The 20,761-nt window shown below is 40.9% G+C and overlaps 1 protein-coding gene across 1 annotated transcript in view; it reads left to right on the top strand.

The window, feature by feature from the left end:
• The window catches only part of CORO7 (coronin 7), a 107,557-nt gene that overhangs the window by 69,750 nt on the left and 17,046 nt on the right, over positions 1-20,761 (top strand). Inside the window, exons 10-11 of the mRNA XM_063430564.1 lie at positions 17,917-17,971; positions 19,090-19,147. Of these exons, the coding sequence (XP_063286634.1) occupies positions 17,917-17,971; positions 19,090-19,147 (113 nt within the window). The remainder of the gene's footprint in view (positions 1-17,916; positions 17,972-19,089; positions 19,148-20,761) is intronic.

Raw genomic sequence — 20,761 nt, 5'->3', positions numbered from 1 at the left:
GAACCCTGACTTACCCAGTATAGAAGAGTTCCGGAACCCTGAGTTACTTAGTATAGGAGAGTTCTGGAACCCTGAGTTACCTATTATAGGAGAGTTCTGGAACCCTGAGGTACCCAGTATAGGAGAGCTTTGAAACCCTGAGTTACCCATTATAGGAGAGTTCTGTAATTCTGAGTTCCTTAGTATAGGAGAGTTCTGGAACCCTGGGTTACCCATTATAGGATAGTTCTGGAACCCTGAGTTACCTAGTATAGGAGATTTCTGGAACCCTGGGGTACCCAGTACAGGAGAGTTCTGGAACCCTGGGTTACCCATTATAGGATAGTTCTGGAATCCTGTGTTACCCTGTATAGGAGAGTTCTGGAACCCTGACGTACCCAGTACAGGAGAGTTCTGGAACCCTGAGGTACTCAGTACAGGAGAGTTCTGGAACCCTGAGGTACTCAGTACAGGAGAGTTCTGGAACCCTGAGGTACCCAGTACAGGAGAGTTCTGGAACCCTGAGGTACCCAGTACAGGAGAGTTCTGGAACCCTGAGGTACCCAGTACAGGAGAGTTCTGGAACCCTGAGGTACCCAGTACAGGAGAGTTCTGGAACCCTGAGGTACCCAGTACAGGAGAGTTCTGGAACCCTGAGGTACCCAGTATAGGAGAGTTCTGGAACCCTGAGTTACCCAGTATAGGAGAGTTCTGGAACCCCGGGCTACAGAATATAGGAGAGTTCAAGAAACATGCATTACCCAGTTAGGAGAATCCCGGAACCCTGAGGTACCCATTATAGAAGAGTTTTGGAACCCTGTGTTACCCAGTATAGCAGAGTTCTGGAACCCTGAGTTACCCAGTATAGGAGACTTCTGGAACCCTGAGTTACTCAATATAGGAGAGTTCAAGAAACATGCATTACCCAGTTAGGAGAATCCCAGAACCATGAGTTATTTAATATAGGAGAGTTCTGGAACCCTACGTTACCCAGTGTAGGATGATTCCAGAACCCTGAGTAACCAAGTGTAGGGGAGTACTGGAACTCTTCATGACCCAGTATAGCAAAGTACCAGAACCCTTAGGTGCCTGTGATAGGAAGGTACTAGAACCTTATAGGATACTACAGGAAACTTTTATCTGTCTGAATAATTCATTGGATGAATGTCAAATAAACGCAGTCTCTAAAAGTATTTAATTCAGTCTAGTATATCAACCTTGACATTGCACTTGTTACACATCACCCTCTACCCCTCCTCCTGTCTTCTGGATTAGCTTCCCTCCCTAACTGGTGCAGCGTCTGTGATTTATAGCAGGTGATTATTAGATTTCATTCTGTGCAGCGTGTACACCTCTTGGAAGCCACAGGGTGATTAGAGCAAAGTACACCGGGAGTCTAGAATACTCTGTGGTCTTTTTTTGTATCTAGATATTGGCCATGTATGCGTATAGAGACATCTCTGTGAATAAATTTGAATTGTGTATACAGACTGATGTGATAGGCGGTACGATAGTATAGGGAATACAGCTACAAAAAAAAAATACAAACAAATAAAAAAATATTTTGAAATGGAAACTCGAGAAATGAAGTGGCAGTCCTTTGACATTTGTAGAAATTAATGAAATGCTCCTTTTTATATCTCTGCAATTAAACTGAGAATTTCTAGAAGTGAATTGTGCTTAGTGATCAGTAGCAGAAATAGTTACAGTGCTCGGACACAGATAATTACATCGTATAAACTCTGCATAGTGCGCTGTACTAACCCCAAAACATTTAGTAATGGGTGGAGATTGACACCTCAAGGACTGGGTGCGACAAATGCTTTGTTTTATAGCTTCAATATATCCTACGTTTTCCTTTCCTTAGTTAGTGATGCTGTTTATGATGTTTAAGCCTATAAATAGGGGGTGAGTCGGAGGGAGAGGTTGTTATACTGGAAAATGACACAATCACGTAATGCCCCGTTGGTCGACTATGAGTGACTAATGTTGGGATGCTGATTTGTTTGCCCCAAGAGTGGACAGTGCCACAATGTTTATTTTTCCTTCCGTGAATGAGCAGTGTTACTTGTCATGATTCCATGTTGGCCGGATATTAGAAAATAAAGCCATCGATTTGCATTTGCTAACCATGTGTTAAGAAAGGCATGAGTAGACCATCCAATGATGTTGTGGTGGGCGGCCACCAATGATCAATGCCACAATACTGAGTAAGAAGGTCGCAGTATCTCATAGGGCTTTAAAAAAAGATGCTATGTAAGTTATATCCATTATACTGCTTTTGTCAAACATGAGTGGACAGTCCTGTGACGTTGCTTTGACCAGACATGAACGGACAATCCCGTGATGTTTTTTTGGCCAGCCTTGAGTGGCCAATGCCGTAAAGTTGCTTTGGCCAGCAATGAGTGGACAGTCATGTAAAGTTGCTTTGACCAGCAGTGAGTTGATAATGACCTGATGCTGCTTTGGCCAGACAAGAGTGGATAATGCCGTGATGTTGCTATGGCTAGCCATGCATTGACAATGCCATGCTGTTGCTTTGGTCAATCACCAATGGACAATGTCTTGATGCTGCTTTGGTCAGCCATGAGCAGACAATGCTGCAATATTTTGGTTGCCCATGAGTGGACAATACCATGATGTTACCTTGTTGGGCCATGAGGGGACATTTTTGTGATGCTGCTTTGGTCAGTCATGAATGGGCAATGCCTTGTTGCTGCTTTAGTGAGCCATGCGGACAATGATGCAATGTTTTGGTTGCTCAAACATGGACAATTATGCTACCTTGTTTGGCCATTTAGTTTTTAAAACACCTTATTTAGATGTTGAACAATGTCATAGCTACTAGACTAAACCATTTCTTATGGACATTTGCAAGAAGATTAATGAGTATGATGAACCCAATTTTGGAAAAAGCAGTAAAAACTATATTAAGGTTGTTGTGAAATATACTCTTTCACAGTTTTAAAAATAATTATAATAGAACTAGCGATTTTACTTGTTATGCACTTGCTCTCTTTGGCCAAAATATTAATTTTAAAGATGTTCCCTCCATGAACGGACAGACCCCTGATTTTGAGTGTTTTTCCTTTAAGAGTAAGCTTGTTCGGGCAGGACTCTCTTCACCTACTCTCCCCGTATGTCATACGCTTTGTTGGAATTAAATGTTTGTCTTGTTTACCTATTGTACAGCGCTGTGGAATATGTTGGCGCTATATAAATTGTAATTATCAGCCTACTCCTAGTTTATATTTCCTTGATGTTACCAGCCTATCCATCTAGACTATTACACCCGGATGAGTTGAGTGTGTCACGATGCTGTGCCTGCTGTTAAAGGTGCCAGGTATGAACTGGAATCCCACCGGTAGAGTGATGTCACTCACTGTCACTCGGCTGATCGCAGCGCAGGAGCACAGCTTCTGAACAGAAAGTTTAGCAGAGTTTCGGAGCCTCTCTGGTGCATGCTGCATCTTGCCAAGTTTCTAAGTGACATTTTCGGGACCGGCCAAACCTGTTATGTGTGCCGGGGACAGCAGGTGCAGCACGCGTGTGTCAGTATGCTGACACATCAACAGGTGTGTGTGTGGGGGGGGGGGGGGAGGGGGGGGTGTAAGCACCATGATTGCTCATCACAAGAAAGGCTGTTCTGTCTCCTGTCTGTACAGAGACGATATGTAGAGCGATTGTAGATGTCAGAGTTTGAGGGATAGCTAATGTCTGTAGGGCAAAGAGGAAAAACCGGCACAATTTACACACTTGTTCAGTTCTCCACGGGAGTACCATTCTCTAAATAATTAGCGATTTTACCAAAATTGCACTTAAACTTGTCTTGCCCTTTGGCAGCGTGTAAACACACAGAGTAGCCTTCCAGCAGAGATGGTAATCACTAATTGCGTCAGAGATCAGAAATGCTTTAGATCAGGGATGGCTCGTAGGTAGATCCTCAGATTTTGTAGAACTTCAGCTCCTACGATGATGCATTGACAGCCTTAAGGGAAACTTAAGCTTTTGGCCACCCTTGCGCTAGATAGGCATGCAGATATAATCTATCGAGAAAATCTAAGTTTGTTCAAGGAGTAGGACTGTTTGTTTGTTCCTTCTTCCTTCTGATCAATTAACGAACCACAGATTCAATCGCAGTTGCAGTAATTTTCGGGAAAGGTATTTCCTTATGCTTACTGTTATCGAGAGAGATCTCCAACATATTCCGTAGGCCTGTGCAATGGGTATACCAAGATACTGTGACAATCCACTAAATAAACAATAAAACAGGAACGAGCGGTACCCAGCTCAAACGGGCTTCCAATTAGATCTCGTTTCTGATTTAATTACATTTCATCTTTAGATTATTGTATTCTCCTAAACAGTCTTTTTCAATGATGATCTTTGGCATTCATAGCATATCTTGTCCTATCATTCATAGCCATCCCATATCCCAATGGTAAGTAATTACTGGCCTATTTAAATCTTACACTGTGCAATGTCTCTGCCCAAGCATACAATAAAGACCTACAGTCTATATGATGCTCAGTGACTGAATGCCTGAGAATTTCAAACGATCCATTTCAACGTTGCTTTTGACTTTGTCCTTTTGAGGATGAAGGAAAGTTTGTTTTGTGCTTTATTTTCCTGGCTTAGTCGCTGAATAGAACCAGATGCAAGTCTCTTACAAGTCTTTCTACCCTGTCAGGAGGTGTACGTAAAGCCTTATGCCCGGGGTTACAGCACCTACACAGAAAAATATATTTATGGAAACAAAACAGGAAAGGCGAGATTGTTTGCAATGATATAAATTTCACAAATGTTAAATTGGCAACAGGTCATAACACAATAAAAAAAAGTGTACAAATCATTTAGGTGATCAGATTCCTATCAGTGCTATTTGATATGGTCTGGCTTTATCAATGATTGAGTTATAATGGTAGATGAGGGGATTGCAATGCGAGGGGTTTATGCGTTACACCAATTATGATCTTCTGTAATAGTCTACTCGTGTCCTAAAACACAACCTCTGTGCTTCACTCTGTAGGACACAGTATGGTATAATCTGTTAATGTGCATGAAAATAAGACCAGGTCTTATATTAATTCCCCTCTCCCCGAAAAATGCACTAGGGCTTATTTTCTGGGGATGTCTTATTTCGGGGAAAAACGTGTTCTAGAAATCAGGTCTATGTCCGGGGGAATTCCCCGAACATAGACCAGTTCACTAGGACATGGAATCCTGCAAATCTATGTTTGGGGAAACTTTTCCGAACATAGATAAGCTCACTTGCTAATGGAATCCTGCAAATCTATGTTTGGGGAAAATTCCCCGAACGTAGATTAGCGAACGACTAGGGCTTATTTTCGGGGTAGGGCTTATATTAGGAGCATTCTGTCTTATTTTTGGGGAAACACGGTATGTGACCGTCTGTTTCCTTATTTAATTGAAAATAAGGATTGCCAAAATAAATAAATAAATAATAGTGGAAGTGAATAAGTGAAGAATTATTATCCATACAAGACAAACATAAAGAATGCTGATTAGATTGGCTGCAGATGGACAGAGTGGGGACTGAGTGATCAGACACCTTTAGCAGAAGAAGGCCTATAGCACGGGAGAGAGTGAACGTTCAGTCACCTATAGAAAGAGAAGAGATTGAGCCTTAATTCACCTATTGCATAGGAGAGCTTGCGCATTGATTCAACTTAAGCATAGGAGAAAATGAACATGCATTCACTTATAGCAAAGAAGAGATTGAGCATTTACTCACCTATAGCAAAGGGGAGAATGAGCATTCATTCACCTATGTCATAGGAGAGATTGAGCATTCATTCACCTATAGCAAGGGAGAGACTGAGCATTTATTCACTTATAGCAAAGGAGAGATTGAGCATCCATTCACCTATAGCAAAGGAGAGATTGAGCATTCATTCACCTATAGCAAAGGAGAGATTAAGCATTCATTCACCTATAGCAAAGGAGAGAGTGAACATCATTCACCTATAGCATAGGAGAGACTGAGCATCCATTCATCTATAGCAAAGGAGAGATTGAGCATCCATTCGCCTATAGCAAAGGAGAGATTGAGCATTTATTTACCTATAGCAAAGGAGAGACTGAGCATCCATTCACCTATAGCAAAGGAGAGATTGAGCATCCATTCACCTATGTCATAGGAGAGATTGAGCATTCATTCACCTATGTCATAGGAGTGATTAAGCATTAATTCACCTATAGCAAAGGAGAGATTAAGCATGTATTCACCTATAGCAAAGGAGAGACTGAGCATTCATTCACCTATGGAGAGATTAAGCATTTATTCACCTATAGCAAAGGAGAGCGTGAACATCATTCACCTATAGCATAGGAGAGACTGAGCATCCATTCATCTATAGCAAAGGAGAGATTGGGCATCCATTCGCCTATAGCAAAGGAGAGCGTGAGTATTTATTTCCCTATAGCAAAGGAGAGACTGAGCATCCATTCACCTATAGCAAAGGAGAGATTGAGCATCCATTCACCTATGTCATAGGAGAGATTGAGCATTCATTCACCTATGTCATAGGAGAGATTGAGCATTCATTCACCTATGTCATAGGAGAGATTAAGCATTCATTCACCTATAGCAAAGGAGAGACTGATCATTCATTCACCTATGGAGAGATTAAGCATTTATTCACCTATAGCAAAGGAGAGAATGAACATAATTCACCTATAGCATAGGAGAGACTGAGCATCCATTCATTCATCTATAGCAGAGGAGAGAATGAACATTCATTCATCTATCGCAGAGGAGAGATTGAACATTCATTCACCTATATCATAGGAGAGAATGAGCGTTTGGTCACCTATAGTACAGGAGAGATTGAGCATGCAGTCCTCTATAGCAGAGGAGAGATTGGGCATTCATTCACCTATAGCAAATGAGTAATTGAACATTTATTTGCCTATATCATAGGAGAGATTGAGCATTTTGTCACCTGTAGTACCTGGAAAGATTTAGCATGCAGTCCCCTATAGCAGAGAATGATTGATTGAACATTCATTCACCTATAGTAAGAGGAGAAATTCAGCATGCAGCCCCCTATAGCAGAGAAATGATTGAGCATGGAGTCCCCTATAGCAGAGAAATGATTGGATATTCATTCACCTATAGTAAGAGGAGGGAGTGAGCATTCAGTTACCTATAGCAGGGCAGAGAGCAATGATTCAATCACCTATAGTAAGAGAGACGGGCTATGCCTAATAGATAGTCTGAGTAATTAGTCACCTATAGCAGTGGATAGATGGAGCATTCAGTCACCTATAGCAGGGCAGAGAGTAATGATTCAATCACCTATAGTAAGAGAGACGGGCTATGCCTAATAGATAGTCTGAGTAATTAGTCACCTATAGCAGTGGATAGATGGAGCATTCAGTCACCTATAGCAGGGCAGAGAGCAATGATTCAATCACCCATAGTAAGAGAGACGGGCTATGCCTAATAGATAGTCTGAGTAATTAGTCACCTATAGCAGTGGATAGATGGAGCATTCAGTCACCTATAGCAGGGCAGAGAGCAATGATTCAATCGCCAATAGTAAGCGAGACGGGCTATGCCTAATAGATAGTCTGAGTAATTAGTCACCTATAGCAGTGGATAGATGGAGCATTCAGTCACCTATAGCAGGGCAGAGAGCAATGATTCAATCGCCAATAGTAAGCGAGACGGGCTATGCCTAATAGATAGTCTGAGTAATTAGTCACCTATAGCAGTGGATAGATGGAGCATTCAGTCACCTATAGCAGGGCAGAGAGCAATGATTCAATCACCTATAGTAAGAGAGACGGGCTATGCCTAATAGTCTGAGTAATTAGTCACCTATAGCAGTGGATAGATGGAGCATTCAGTCACCTATAGCAGGGCAGAGAGCAATGATTCAATCACCTATAGTAAGAGAGACGGGCTATGCCTAATAGATAGTCTGAGTAATTAGTCACCTATAGCAGTGGATAGATGGAGCATTCAGTCACCTATAGCAGGGCAGAGAGTAATGATTCAATCACCTATAGTAAGAGAGACGGGCTATGCCTAATAGATAGTCTGAGTAATTAGTCACCTATAGCAGTGGATAGATGGAGCATTCAGTCACCTATAGCAGGGCAGAGAGCAATGATTCAATCACCCATAGTAAGAGAGACGGGCTATGCCTAATAGATAGTCTGAGTAATTAGTCACCTATAGCAGTGGATAGATGGAGCATTCAGTCACCTATAGCAGGGCAGAGAGCAATGATTCAATCACCTATAGTAAGAGAGACGGGCTATGCCTAATAGATAGTCTGAGTAATTAGTCACCTATAGCAGTGGATAGATGGAGCATTCAGTCACCTATAGCAGGGCAGAGAGCAATGATTCAATCGCCAATAGTAAGCGAGACGGGCTATGCCTAATAGATAGTCTGAGTAATTAGTCACCTATAGCAGTGGATAGATGGAGCATTCAGTCACCTATAGCAGGGCAGAGAGCAATGATTCAATCGCCAATAGTAAGCGAGACGGGCTATGCCTAATAGATAGTCTGAGTAATTAGTCACCTATAGCAGTGGATAGATGGAGCATTCAGTCACCTATAGCAGGGCAGAGAGCAATGATTCAATCACCTATAGTAAGAGAGACGGGCTATGCCTAATAGTCTGAGTAATTAGTCACCTATAGCAGTGGATAGATGGAGCATTCAGTCACCTATAGCAGGGCAGAGAGCAATGATTCAATCACCCATAGTAAGAGAGACGGGCTATGCCTAATAGATAGTCTGAGTAATTAGTCACCTATAGCAGTGGATAGATGGAGCATTCAGTCACCTATAGCAGGGCAGAGAGCAATGATTCAATCACCCATAGTAAGAGAGACGGGCTATGCCTAATAGATAGTCTGAGTAATTAGTCACCTATAGCAGTGGATAGATGGAGCATTCAGTCACCTATAGCAGGGCAGAGAGCAATGATTCAATCACCCATAGTAAGCGAGACGGGCTATGCCTAATAGATAGTCTGAGTAATTAGTCACCTATAGCAGTGGATAGATGGAGCATTCAGTCACCTATAGAAAAAGGATAGGTTCTGTGAAGTGTCCCGTATAGAGAGGAGCCTCCTGAAAATATCAGGTGGTATTTATTATATAAAGGGAATATGTTCGTACCTATAAATCAAAACCAGGAAAACAAACGAGATACCATATTAAAGCGGAATATATTGTCGCTTTATAAATGACAAAAACAATATATGGCCCGGTCCTTGGCAGTGCTTTGTATCGCCTATTAAGCTATAAACTCTGTTGTAAAAATAAAAAGAGCTATGACAGCTTGATAATGGCTGCTTTCCCCATCCTTTTATTTCTTCTCTCTCTCTATTTCTTTCAAGTTCCTTTTTATATTCATCTCTCACTTTCCCTAATGTTTCCCCTTATATTCTCTCTTTCAATCTTTCCCTCTTTTTTGTTCTGCCTCTCTGTTTCCTTCCCTCTTTCTCTCTCCTTTATATTTTGACTTTCACGTTCTCTCATTCTTTCTGGTCTCTCTCTCTCTCTCTTTTCTCTCTTTCTTCTCTCACGGTGTCCCCCCAGCCTCTCACACACACATCCACACTCTTTTTCCGGTCTTCTCTCCTCCTCTCTCTCACGCTCCCCCCCCTCCCCTGCTTCACTATTCTTGAGATAAATCTTTCGGTGAATGTTTGACAGGAGAGAAAGCGAGATGTGTGAGAGAGTTTCTAACTAGACCAAAAGGGGTCACTCAAAAAAAAAAAAAAAAAAAGATGGCCGCTCGCCTCCCCATGCTTTGCCGTCTAAAACGCAAGACAAATGAACCTCCGCCGTTTCATGTATACATTCCCATCTTTATTTACCAAACAGTTAAAAATACAAACAGAACATCACAGCACTTAATCTTCATACCGCCGTGAGTCGCGTTGCCATAGTAACGTGAATTGCGCAGTGGCTATTCTTTTAATGAGAAATATTTGTTTTATTACATCAATGTAACTGCTGTGACCATGATAAGGATCAGATTCTAACTGCAGATAAGATGCAGCCGATCAATTTTGGGCCAGCAAAGGCAAGGCAAAAAATGTCACAACTAAAAGGCAATAAAACTTAATTTAGAGCATTTTGCATGCCCAAAAGGTAGATCCCCAGAAGAACTACAACTCCCATGATTCTTTGCTTGCCTTTAGAATGGCAAAGCATCATTGAAGCTGTAGTTTGAAAACATCTGGGGATCTACCTTTTGGGCAACACTGATCTAGATTTAGAACTTTCCCCCCTCAATTTTAAATGAATCAGTTTTCCATTGGTCTTTCCCTTGTCTCTTTTCTCGATAGTACATGTCTGTTTGTTCTTCAAGGACCATATCTTCTGGTTTTTAAACATGTTTTGTTATTCTGTAAGACAGGGGTACCCAAAAGGTAGATCCCCAGGTGTTTTAAGACTACGGTTTACGTGATGCTTTGTCATTCTAAAGTCATGCAAAGCATCATGGGAGTTGTAGTTCCACAACATCTGTGGGATCTACCTTTTGGGCACCCCTGCTGTAAGGCATTTCTAGGTATCTTCTACTCCTGGAAGTAGAATGTTTTACAACAAAGCTTTCATGTTAAAACAATGCCCAGAATGGGATATAAAAAAAAAGTAATTTTTCAGATGACCCTAGAAAGTTAGTAGGGGAAAATTCTAAAAAGGAAAAGGAAAATATCAAAAAAGGATGTAAGGATTCGCACGTAAAAGAAACAAACAAAAAAAAGCTATTTGAGGCTGGATTAGTTAAAATGTCATTTTAAGTATTGTTATGCTTCCATTAAAATGGTGACTTTCTATTTAAACTATTATGGACTAAAATCTCACCAACCCCAAGCATCCACTGGATGAGGTTATTTGGAGTTTCATTCCAAGATTGCTTTACTAGCCAGTTACAGCAGATGTATAATTTAACTCTCACCAACTTCAGCCAGAATATCACTGCGCCTGATAGCAGGAAACTTCTTACACTCAGTTTGATGGGACAGACATTCCGAACAGAGTGTCTTGTTTTTGTCTCTGACCTGTGCACCTAGGAAATGTAAAGGTCAAAACAACTAGATCCATTTTTTTTTTAACTTATGAGGAAGTTAGAAAGTGTATTAGCTCAGAGCGGAGCATGAGGAGTTTTGACTCTGTTTGAATAACTCACGCACCTTGGGTATTATGTTCAAGCCATTTGGGGTTAGCATGTTTGTGTGTGCTAACACCAGGCACAACATTTGGGCAAAACTGTTATTGCTAGACAGGAAGAGACTATTCCGGCTGGATGATTGACAGACAAAGGAGGCGGCCCTACACCAGGCTATTTATCTGCAAAATTAAACCGTTAAAATAAATAAATAAAGCAGCAAAGAAAAAGTCTTTGCACAACGTGAACGTGGTCAATAATCGCACTTATCATGATCCTTTAATAAAATCCTTCTCAAATTCACTAACAGTTTCTCAAATCTCTGCTTTCCGGTCACTAGATTTCTATGTATTAACCCACTTTACCGGATTTTGTATTTAATTTATATTATAACACATATAGCACACTGTATACTATAATAATAATAACACATATAGCACACTGTATACCTATAATAACACCTATAGCACGCTGTATACCTAGAATAACACATATAGCACGCTGTATACCTATAATAATAACAACACATATAGCACGCTGTATACCTATAATAATAACACATATAGCACGCTGTATACCTATAATAATAACACATATAGCACGCTGTATACCTATAATAATAACACATATAGCACGCTGTATACCTATAATAATAACAACACATATAGCACGCTGTATACCTATAATAATAACAACACATATAGCACGCTGTATACCTATAATAATAACACATATAGCACGCTGTATACCTATAATAATAACACATATAGCACACTGTATACCTATAATAATAACACATATAGCACGCTGTATACCTATAATAATAACAACACATATAGCACGCTGTATACCTATAATAATAACAACACATATAGCACGCTGTATACCTATAATAATAACACATATAGCACGCTGTATACCTATAATAATAACACATATAGCACGCTGTATACCTATAATAACACATATAGCACACTGTATAACTATAATAATAACACATATAGCACGCTGTATACCTATAATAATAACACATATAGCACACTGTATACCTATAATAATAACAACACATATAGCACGCTGTATATCTATAATAATAACACATATAGCACACTGTATACCTATAATAATAACAACACATATAGCACGCTGTATACCTATAATAATAACACATATAGCACACTGTATACCTATAATAATAACACATATAGCACGCTGTATACCTATAATAATAACACATATAGCACGCTGTATACCTATAATAATAATAACACATATAGCACGCTGTATACCTATAATAACACATATAGCACGCTGTATACCTATAATAATAACAACACATATAGCACGCTGTATACCTATAATAATAACAACACATATAGCACACTGTATACCTATAATAATAACACATATAGCACACTGTATACCTATAATAATAACAACACATATAGCACGCTGTATACCTATAATAATAACACATATAGCACGCTGTATACCTATAATAGCCCATATGGCACGCTGTGTATATGAACACATATGATTACAGATAGATATAGCATGCTATATAGTATAATGGCATATGTAGCATAGTATCAATTCTCCTGTCTGTACAGTAAGCAGGACAATGTAGGTTTAATCCACTGTTGTAATGTGCTATTATAATCCATAATGTCACTATTAGTGTATTATACACTTATTATACTCTTAGTAGTTTTATGACATTTCAGTGAATAAGCTCCGAAATAGGTCTGGATGTTTGTTCCCAACCAAAGCTTGACTTTCTATTGACGTGGTCTCCCGAGGGATACTTGTCGCCATTTTGTTTGTTGACCAATTTTACAGCTCTGCAAAGCCTTAATCTGATGAATAACCAGGGATAAGGAGATTGTTGTCACAAATTGGGACAGCCCCTCTGAAATCAGGATGCGGGGAGCAGCCAGCACCAGCCCTTCCATCTCTTACACCTGGAAAATTGCTGCCAAGTTGGCATTGGTGCCCATTTAAAGATCTACAATCCTGTTTTCTCTAAAATACCCAATCTGACACTTTGCAAAGAAGTCATTTTACGTGTCATATAAATTATTATTAACTGTGAGATCCCACCCTGCCCATGTTCCATATTCTAACTTTTCCCATCTGGTGACAGTATTTAAAGCGTTAAGGGATATCCCCATGAAGATCTAATTATTGCCATTTATATATTTGTTTGTAGTCCCTGTGTGTGCGTACATATAATGGGGGTGAATGGTAGCTCCATTGACTTCCCACGGGCCCTGTTATTCTGGGGAATGGTTTCCCAGCCGTGGGGGGGCCAAGGAGAGAAGGGGGGAGGGGGCGGTGAGCAGAGGTAAAGGATGGGGATCTGGGAGAGTGGGCTAGTGTGAGAGAGGTCTGCAAACTATGACGTAAGACGGGGAGAGAGAGGCCCAGCAGGAAGCAGTCTGGGACAGGACTAACCTCCGCACTGATTCAGAGATGCATATAGTATCCTATCATCCAACAGAATGTCCCAATATCTCCGGATGAGCACAGAGCCCTTCGCTAAAGTGTCAATTGTCGGTAATTGACAGTAAAGGAGGATAGTATATTAAAAAGAAGGAAAAAACTACCATAACAAGAGGACATAGTCTTAAATTAGAGGGGCAAAGGTTTAAAAATAATATCAGGAAGTATTACTTTACTGAGAGGGTAGTGGATGCATGGAATAGCCTTCAAGCTGAAGTGGTAGGTTAACACAGTGAGGGTGTTTAAGCATTTGTGGGATTGGAATAAGGCTATCCTAGATTTAAGAGACTAATAATTGTATTTAAAAAAATTGGGCAGACTAGATGGGCCGAATGTTTCTTATCTGCTGCCACATTCTATGTCTCTGTTTATTTAAAATATTAGGTAAAATGGCTGAAGACATAGCTGTATTGGGAAATTTTCTTGACAATTCACACTTTAGATTGTAAACCTTTGTATGACGGGGATTGGACAAATTGTAAATTATTGCTAAATCATTAAAAAAAAAGTTCTTGGGTTTTAAAACAGCCTTTCTCTTTTTAAAATCTCCACAATTCTAGGTTTAGTGAATAAATCCCACTGGTGCGTACTTTGTCATCTTAGCAGTTTGCAAAGATTATGAATGTTTTTCATAAAATATACCGAATACGGTGATCTTTCCACGCTAAGCTTGATTCATGTTATTTTTTGGGTACGTTCCGCATTTAAGAAAAACAAGAAGAAATGTGTGAGAACAGATTGGACAGGTCATGATTTAGCTCTCCATCGCTCATGTAGTGTTACAGACCTGTTTTACCTGTATTGGGGTGTCTTTATCTCAGCATCTCTCGGACTGCTCCATATATCCCGGGTACCACCATACTGAGCCTGTGGCTCTACCTCTCCTGCTCTGTGTGAGGCTCCTGTAATCACCAATCTCTGGAGTCCCACTTTGACAAACCATATGCGCTGCCTGATTTGTGTGTTGCCTGGGGCAGAATTCCTATGCATCATTAGCCCCACTGGAACAATAACTGCTTCATAATTTCCGTGCGTGACCTTGAATATAGGGCAGTGCGTTGGCAGACTGACTGGCTTAACAGAACTCATCCAAAACACCTTTAGCATGTGTGTGGGCATCTGATGTAGTTCAGCTGCCCTCTAGTGTCCGTATACTGGAACTACATGGACCTACATTAGACAGTGTAGCATTTTCATCTTACAGTATATAAACTGAATACTGACAGAGAACGGTTGTAGTAGAACTCCGGACGTAAGACTGGCAAGGCATCATGGGAGTTGAAGTCCTGTAACAGGTTGGGAGTCTACCGATTGGTTTGCAGTAAAACGCCACGTGTTTGAGTTGCAATCAATACTGCCCCCCAAAAAACTATAATTTTATTTAAGAAGTCTGTCACAGATGCAAACTTATTGTCATTAAAAAACACACACTGGGGGCGGAGCCAAGCAACAGAGCCGTGCAGACGCACTTCATGAGAGCTCCCGGCCATCAAAAGGAAATTATACCACATTTGGGTAACAAAAACCCCCAACATCTACCCCAGAGGTGCCCCCTGACCGAGAACAAGAATGGGGCGAAAGGCAAAAAAACTAAAGCCTGACAAACCGAGTTTGAATCAGAATATTGGCGACCTCCTGCGCCGAGCTAACAGCGCGGTTAGGCCCAAGATGGCCGCCTACCACGAGAACTTCTCAGATACATCAGACGACTTCTACCTGGAAGGGGAGGAAGAAGAAATGGCAGCAGCACAGCACACTAAAACGGTTCCCAAGGCACCCGACTCCCCTCCGGTCACCACCGAAGTCCTCACAACACTGCTAACGACCCTCCAGAATACCATACTAGCGGACACAGCCAAGATCCGCGAAGACATAAGAGGCCTGTCGGGCAGGTTGGGCACCCTGGAAGGAACCACCGGGGAACACTCTAAACAAATCTCCTCACTACAACAGGAGATAGACAAACTACAGCAACAGCACAAATCATTTGACCAGCGCCTGGCCACGATGGAAGACACAAGGCGCAAAAATAACCTGAAAATAAGGGGCATCAAAGAAGACGTACCGGCCGATGAGTTGCCTCACCTCCTGCGGCGACTATTTACAGAGCTACTGCCCCTGAGACAAGGCAGAGCGGTAGGCCTGAAAGACTTCTTCCGAACTCCTAAATCGCCCAAAGCACCAAAAGGGGCCCCCAGGGACCTTGTGGTTTGTTTCATGTCCGGAAGAGACAGACTTGCGATAATGACAGCTGTCAGAAACCACACGCCCTATGTCTTCGAAAGTATGCCTCTCACCTTCTTTGCAGACCTAACAGGCTACACCCTGGCGTGGAGAAGAACCTTGGCACCATTTACTGCCCTACTTCGACAACAAAGGATAACATACCGCTGGCAAACGGCGCACAAACTACAGGTACTAAAGGATAATGCCACACTAGAAGTCAAAGACCTCAAGGAAGCCGCAGGGTTGCTAGAGACACTGGGTCTCCCGCCGGACTCCCTGACCACAAATGGACAGAACGGGGCAGCACAGGCATCCCATCAATGGAATCCTGCTACAGCGCAAACGTTTGCACCCAGGGGACAACAATTGGCCTCCAACACAGCAAACGACACCTGAGCACCCAGGCGAACCGGCAACCACACCGGAATGAAAGAAGAATACCCACACCAAGTTAGTAATAGTTCCTGGACAAAGTTTAATACCACCTGAACACACCGACAACCGGAAAGAGACTCTACCCCAGGAACCAACGTCTATAGACGAACTGTAAATACCGGCTGGCGTTAACCAGGCGGATCTCCACTGCTCCCCAACAGTCTCCACGGGCACTTAAGCGCCGGCATCAGATGACACCAGACTGTAAGATGAACTTTCCCCTCCTAACATGCCTCATATTGTTAGTAGTCAGTCCTCCTGACATAGCAGTCTAGCCTGAGAACTGTCGTTGTACCCTATGACTCGCTGAAAGATTGATCTGTTAAAATGTGTTTGTTTTCTCTCTAACCACACTATGTGCTACCAATCCCAGCGACACAGCTACCTTGCCTCCTGACGGAATCGGTTAAGCTACCTTGAAAGGACTGGCACCGGGCTGGACTTCCCCACCTAACGGTCTGAGCAGCTGCTCTTGCCTTAAACGCCATGCACCGTATTTTGAGATTTATGTCCTTTTCTTTTATAAATTGTCTTTCATTTCTGCATATGTGACCCACGTATGCTTACTAATGCACTACTAGGTTATGCTACCTTAGTTAATCATTGCCTAACGTGGTTTAGCGCTGAATTTTAACCGATTTACTCTCTTGCATGTTTACTTTAATTTACAGCACTACCAAGCGACGTTAATATTGTTTTTTAATATTGCCCATCTAGCGACGTCCATCTTGTTTTTTAATATTGCCCATCTAGCGACGTTAATATTGTTTAACTTGTTTCACACTTGTCTCTACTTTTAATAGAGTGCATAACTGCATACACACTGTATATGAAACCTTATTGCCTGATTATCGTTCAAAATTGAGCAGTACTACCACATTTTCATTAACGTTACTTAACTAACCGACATACCACGAAGTTTTTTGCATGTTTATTACATTATTTACAACAACATGTATCCAAAATTGGTTTATATAGCAATCAAAAAAAAAAAGTGCATTATACTGCCACGCCATGTCCTGTTACTTTGTTGTTCATTGTTAAAGCGTGAATCTATGCTCTTGGGGCATGACGAACGCATTTGTAACTGCTTTATCTACATGCACTTCAAAAATAAAGAATTTCAACAAAAAAAAAAACACACACTATCCCATACCATACCACATTACTAGAATGAGCGGTCACAGCTTTGGATGAAATAGTATATTTTACTATTTAAATTTTATGCTAAAATAGTTGAACGTGAAACACAGTTAATGTTGAAGAATTGTTCAATTTCTGCTGTTTTTTATCTAAATTTAGAAAATCCCAACAATTCACACTTTACTAAATAAACGAGAGTTTATAATTTGTTTCACATTTGTATCAAATGCTGGCTAAAGATGTGTGTCAACTACAATTCCCTTGATGCCCATGCAGCCTTGAATATAGCTGAGGATTATAAACATATGACATAGCAAGCTACGCCACCAATAACTGCTTTAGACTGTGAATTCTTGTAATAGTGACTCGGCACCCTCTTTGTTACATAATATTCTCTGTAAATTGATGATGATCTCCCTGTAAACATTTCTGTAGTGAGTAACTAGGGATCTCTTCTCTCCACAGACTGCTGATCCCACTGTACGATGTGGACACGGGGCTGCTAATTCTCGCTGCACAGGTACAATTATCTCCTTTTAGGTCAAGATTACCCAGAATCCTCTGCTCCTCCAGATAATCAGCACACTATCAGAAGCAACCTGCTTAAATAATATATATATATTAAAGTATATTTATTATTATTAAAAGGACACTATAGTTACCAGAACAACTACAGCTTATTATATTTGTTCTGGTGAGTATAATAATTTCCTTCAGTCTCTTTGCAGTAAACACTGTCTTTTCAGAGAAAATGCAGTGTTTACCTTACAGCCTAGTGATAACTTCACCGGCCACTCCTCAGATGGCTGCTAGAGGTGCTTCCTGGGGCAGTGCTGCACAGTATGACTGACATTCAGTGTATCCACCCTCTGCATGCAGACACTGAACTTTCATCATAGATGCATTGATTCAATGCATCTCTATGAGGAGATGCTGATTGGCCAGGGCTGTGTTTGACTTTTGCTGGCTCTGCCCCTGATCTGCTTCCTTGACAGTCTCAGCCAATTATATGGGAAAGCATTGTGATTGGCTCAGAGAATCACTTCTGATGATGTCAGCCAAGCAGGCAGATCAGGAGCAGAGCCAGCAGCAGACTGGAATAAAGGAAAGATTTTACTATATTTAGAGAGGCAAGGAGATTTGTATTCCTGACACTATAGTGTCCCTTTAAGTCAGCAGGTTTTTTGGGGGTGCGGGGGGTTGGGAATTTAATACCTTTTGGTTCTTAATGGCGGAAATTTAACTTTACATTGCCCTTATGATTGACAAAAATCTGCAACGATATCTATACTTTAATTCCAAGCTCTCTTTCAACCTCTCTGTCTCTTTGTCTTTCTGTCGTTTTAATAACTCGAACCATAGCTATTGATGTAGGCTAGCTTTTTGTCGTGCTGGTATCATAGTGTTCCCACGTTGTGATATTGTTAATTTAGGAAGGGATTATTAGTATCATTGTTAAAGAGCAGTCCAGGTGTTTGATGCCGTGATATGGGTGTTTTGCCATTAGTGTATATTCATCACTGACCTGTGGATGTGGAAGGAACATGCAGATCCTCTGAAGGCCGATGATGATGATGGTAATTGCAATGTTTGTGTATTAAATGAGTTTATATTTTATTTTTGTTTTATTTTATGCAGGGTGAAGGGACAGTGTATTGCTTGGAGGTCAACACAGAAACACCGTCTATCGCACAGAGTAAGTCCCTGTAAAACCTCAATAAGTCAGTCTATGGGCACACATGCTTACATGGTGTCATCATTAACAGGGCTGTGGAGTCCGTACACAAAATCTTCAACTTCGATGCCTCAATTTATGGTATCTTATATTATTATATTATACACTGCTCAGTTTATGGTATCATATATTATTATATTATACACTGCTCAATGTATGGTATCATATATTATTATATTATACACTGCTCAGTTTATGGTATCATATATTATTATATTATACACTGCTCAGTTTATAGTATCATATATTATTATATTATACACTGCTCAGTTTATGGTATCATATATTATTATATTATACACTGCTCAGTTTATAGTATCATATATTATTATATTATACACTGCTCAATTTATGGTATCATATATTATTATATTATACACTGCTCAGTTTATGGTATCATATATTATTATATTATACACTGCTCAATTTATGGTATCTTATATTATATTATACACTGCTCAATTTATGGTATCTTATATTATTATATTATACACTGCTCAGTTTATAGTATCATATATTATTATATTATACACTGCTCAATTTATGGTATCATATATTATTATATTATACACTGCTCAGTTTATGGTATCATATATTATTATATTATACACTGCTCAGTTTATGGTACCGTTTATTATTATATTATACACTGCTCAATGTATGGTACCGTTTATTATTATATTATACACTGCTCTCCCAGTCTCACAGTGTAATGAGGTCTCTCTCTATTTCTCTCTGTCTCACACTGTAATGAGGTCTCTCTCTGTTTCTCCCAGTCTCGCAGTGTAATGAGGTCTCTCTCTTTCTCACAGTGTAATGAGGTCTCTCTCGGTTTCTCCCAGTCTCGCAGTGTAATGAGGTCTCTCTCTTTCTCACAGTGTAATGAGGTCTCTCTCTGTCTCACAGTGTAATGAGGTCTCTCTCTGTCTCTCCCAGTCTCGCAGTGTAATGAGGTCTCTCCCAGTCTCGCAGTGTAATAATGTATCTCTTTCTGTCTCTCCCAGTCTCGCAGTGTAATGAGGTCTCTCTCTGTCTCTCCCAGTCTCGCAGTGTAATGAGGTCTCTCTCTGTCTCTCCCAATCTCGCAGTGTAATGAGGTGTCTCTCTCTTTCTCCCAGTCTCGCAGTGTGAGGTGTCTCTCTCTTTCTCCCAGTCTTGCAGTGTAATGAGGTCTCTCTCTCTTTCTCCCAGTCTCGCAGTGTAATGAGGTCTCTCTCTGTCTCTCCCAGTCTCACAGTGTAATGAGGTGTCTCTCGGTCTCTCCCAATCTCGCAGTGTAATAATGTGTCTCTTTCTGTCTCTCCCAGTCTCGCAGTGTAATGAGGTGTCTCTCTGTTTCTCCCAGTCTCGCAGTGTAATGAGGTGTCTCTCTCTTTCTCCCAGTGTCGCAGTGCAATGAGGTGTCTCTCTCTGTCTTTCCCAGACTCACAGTGTAATGAGGTGTCTCTTGGTCTCTCCCAATCTCGCAGTGTAATGAGGTGTCTCTCAGTCTCTCCCAATCTCGCAGTGTAATAAGGTGTCTCTTTCTGTCTCTCCCAGTCTTGCAGTGTAATGAGGTGTCTCTCTCTTTCTCCC

This window comes from Pelobates fuscus, chromosome 8 (genome assembly GCF_036172605.1).
Source record: "Pelobates fuscus isolate aPelFus1 chromosome 8, aPelFus1.pri, whole genome shotgun sequence".
Lineage (NCBI taxonomy): Eukaryota > Metazoa > Chordata > Amphibia > Anura > Pelobatidae > Pelobates > Pelobates fuscus.
This window is presented reverse-complemented; position numbering and strand designations above follow the sequence as displayed.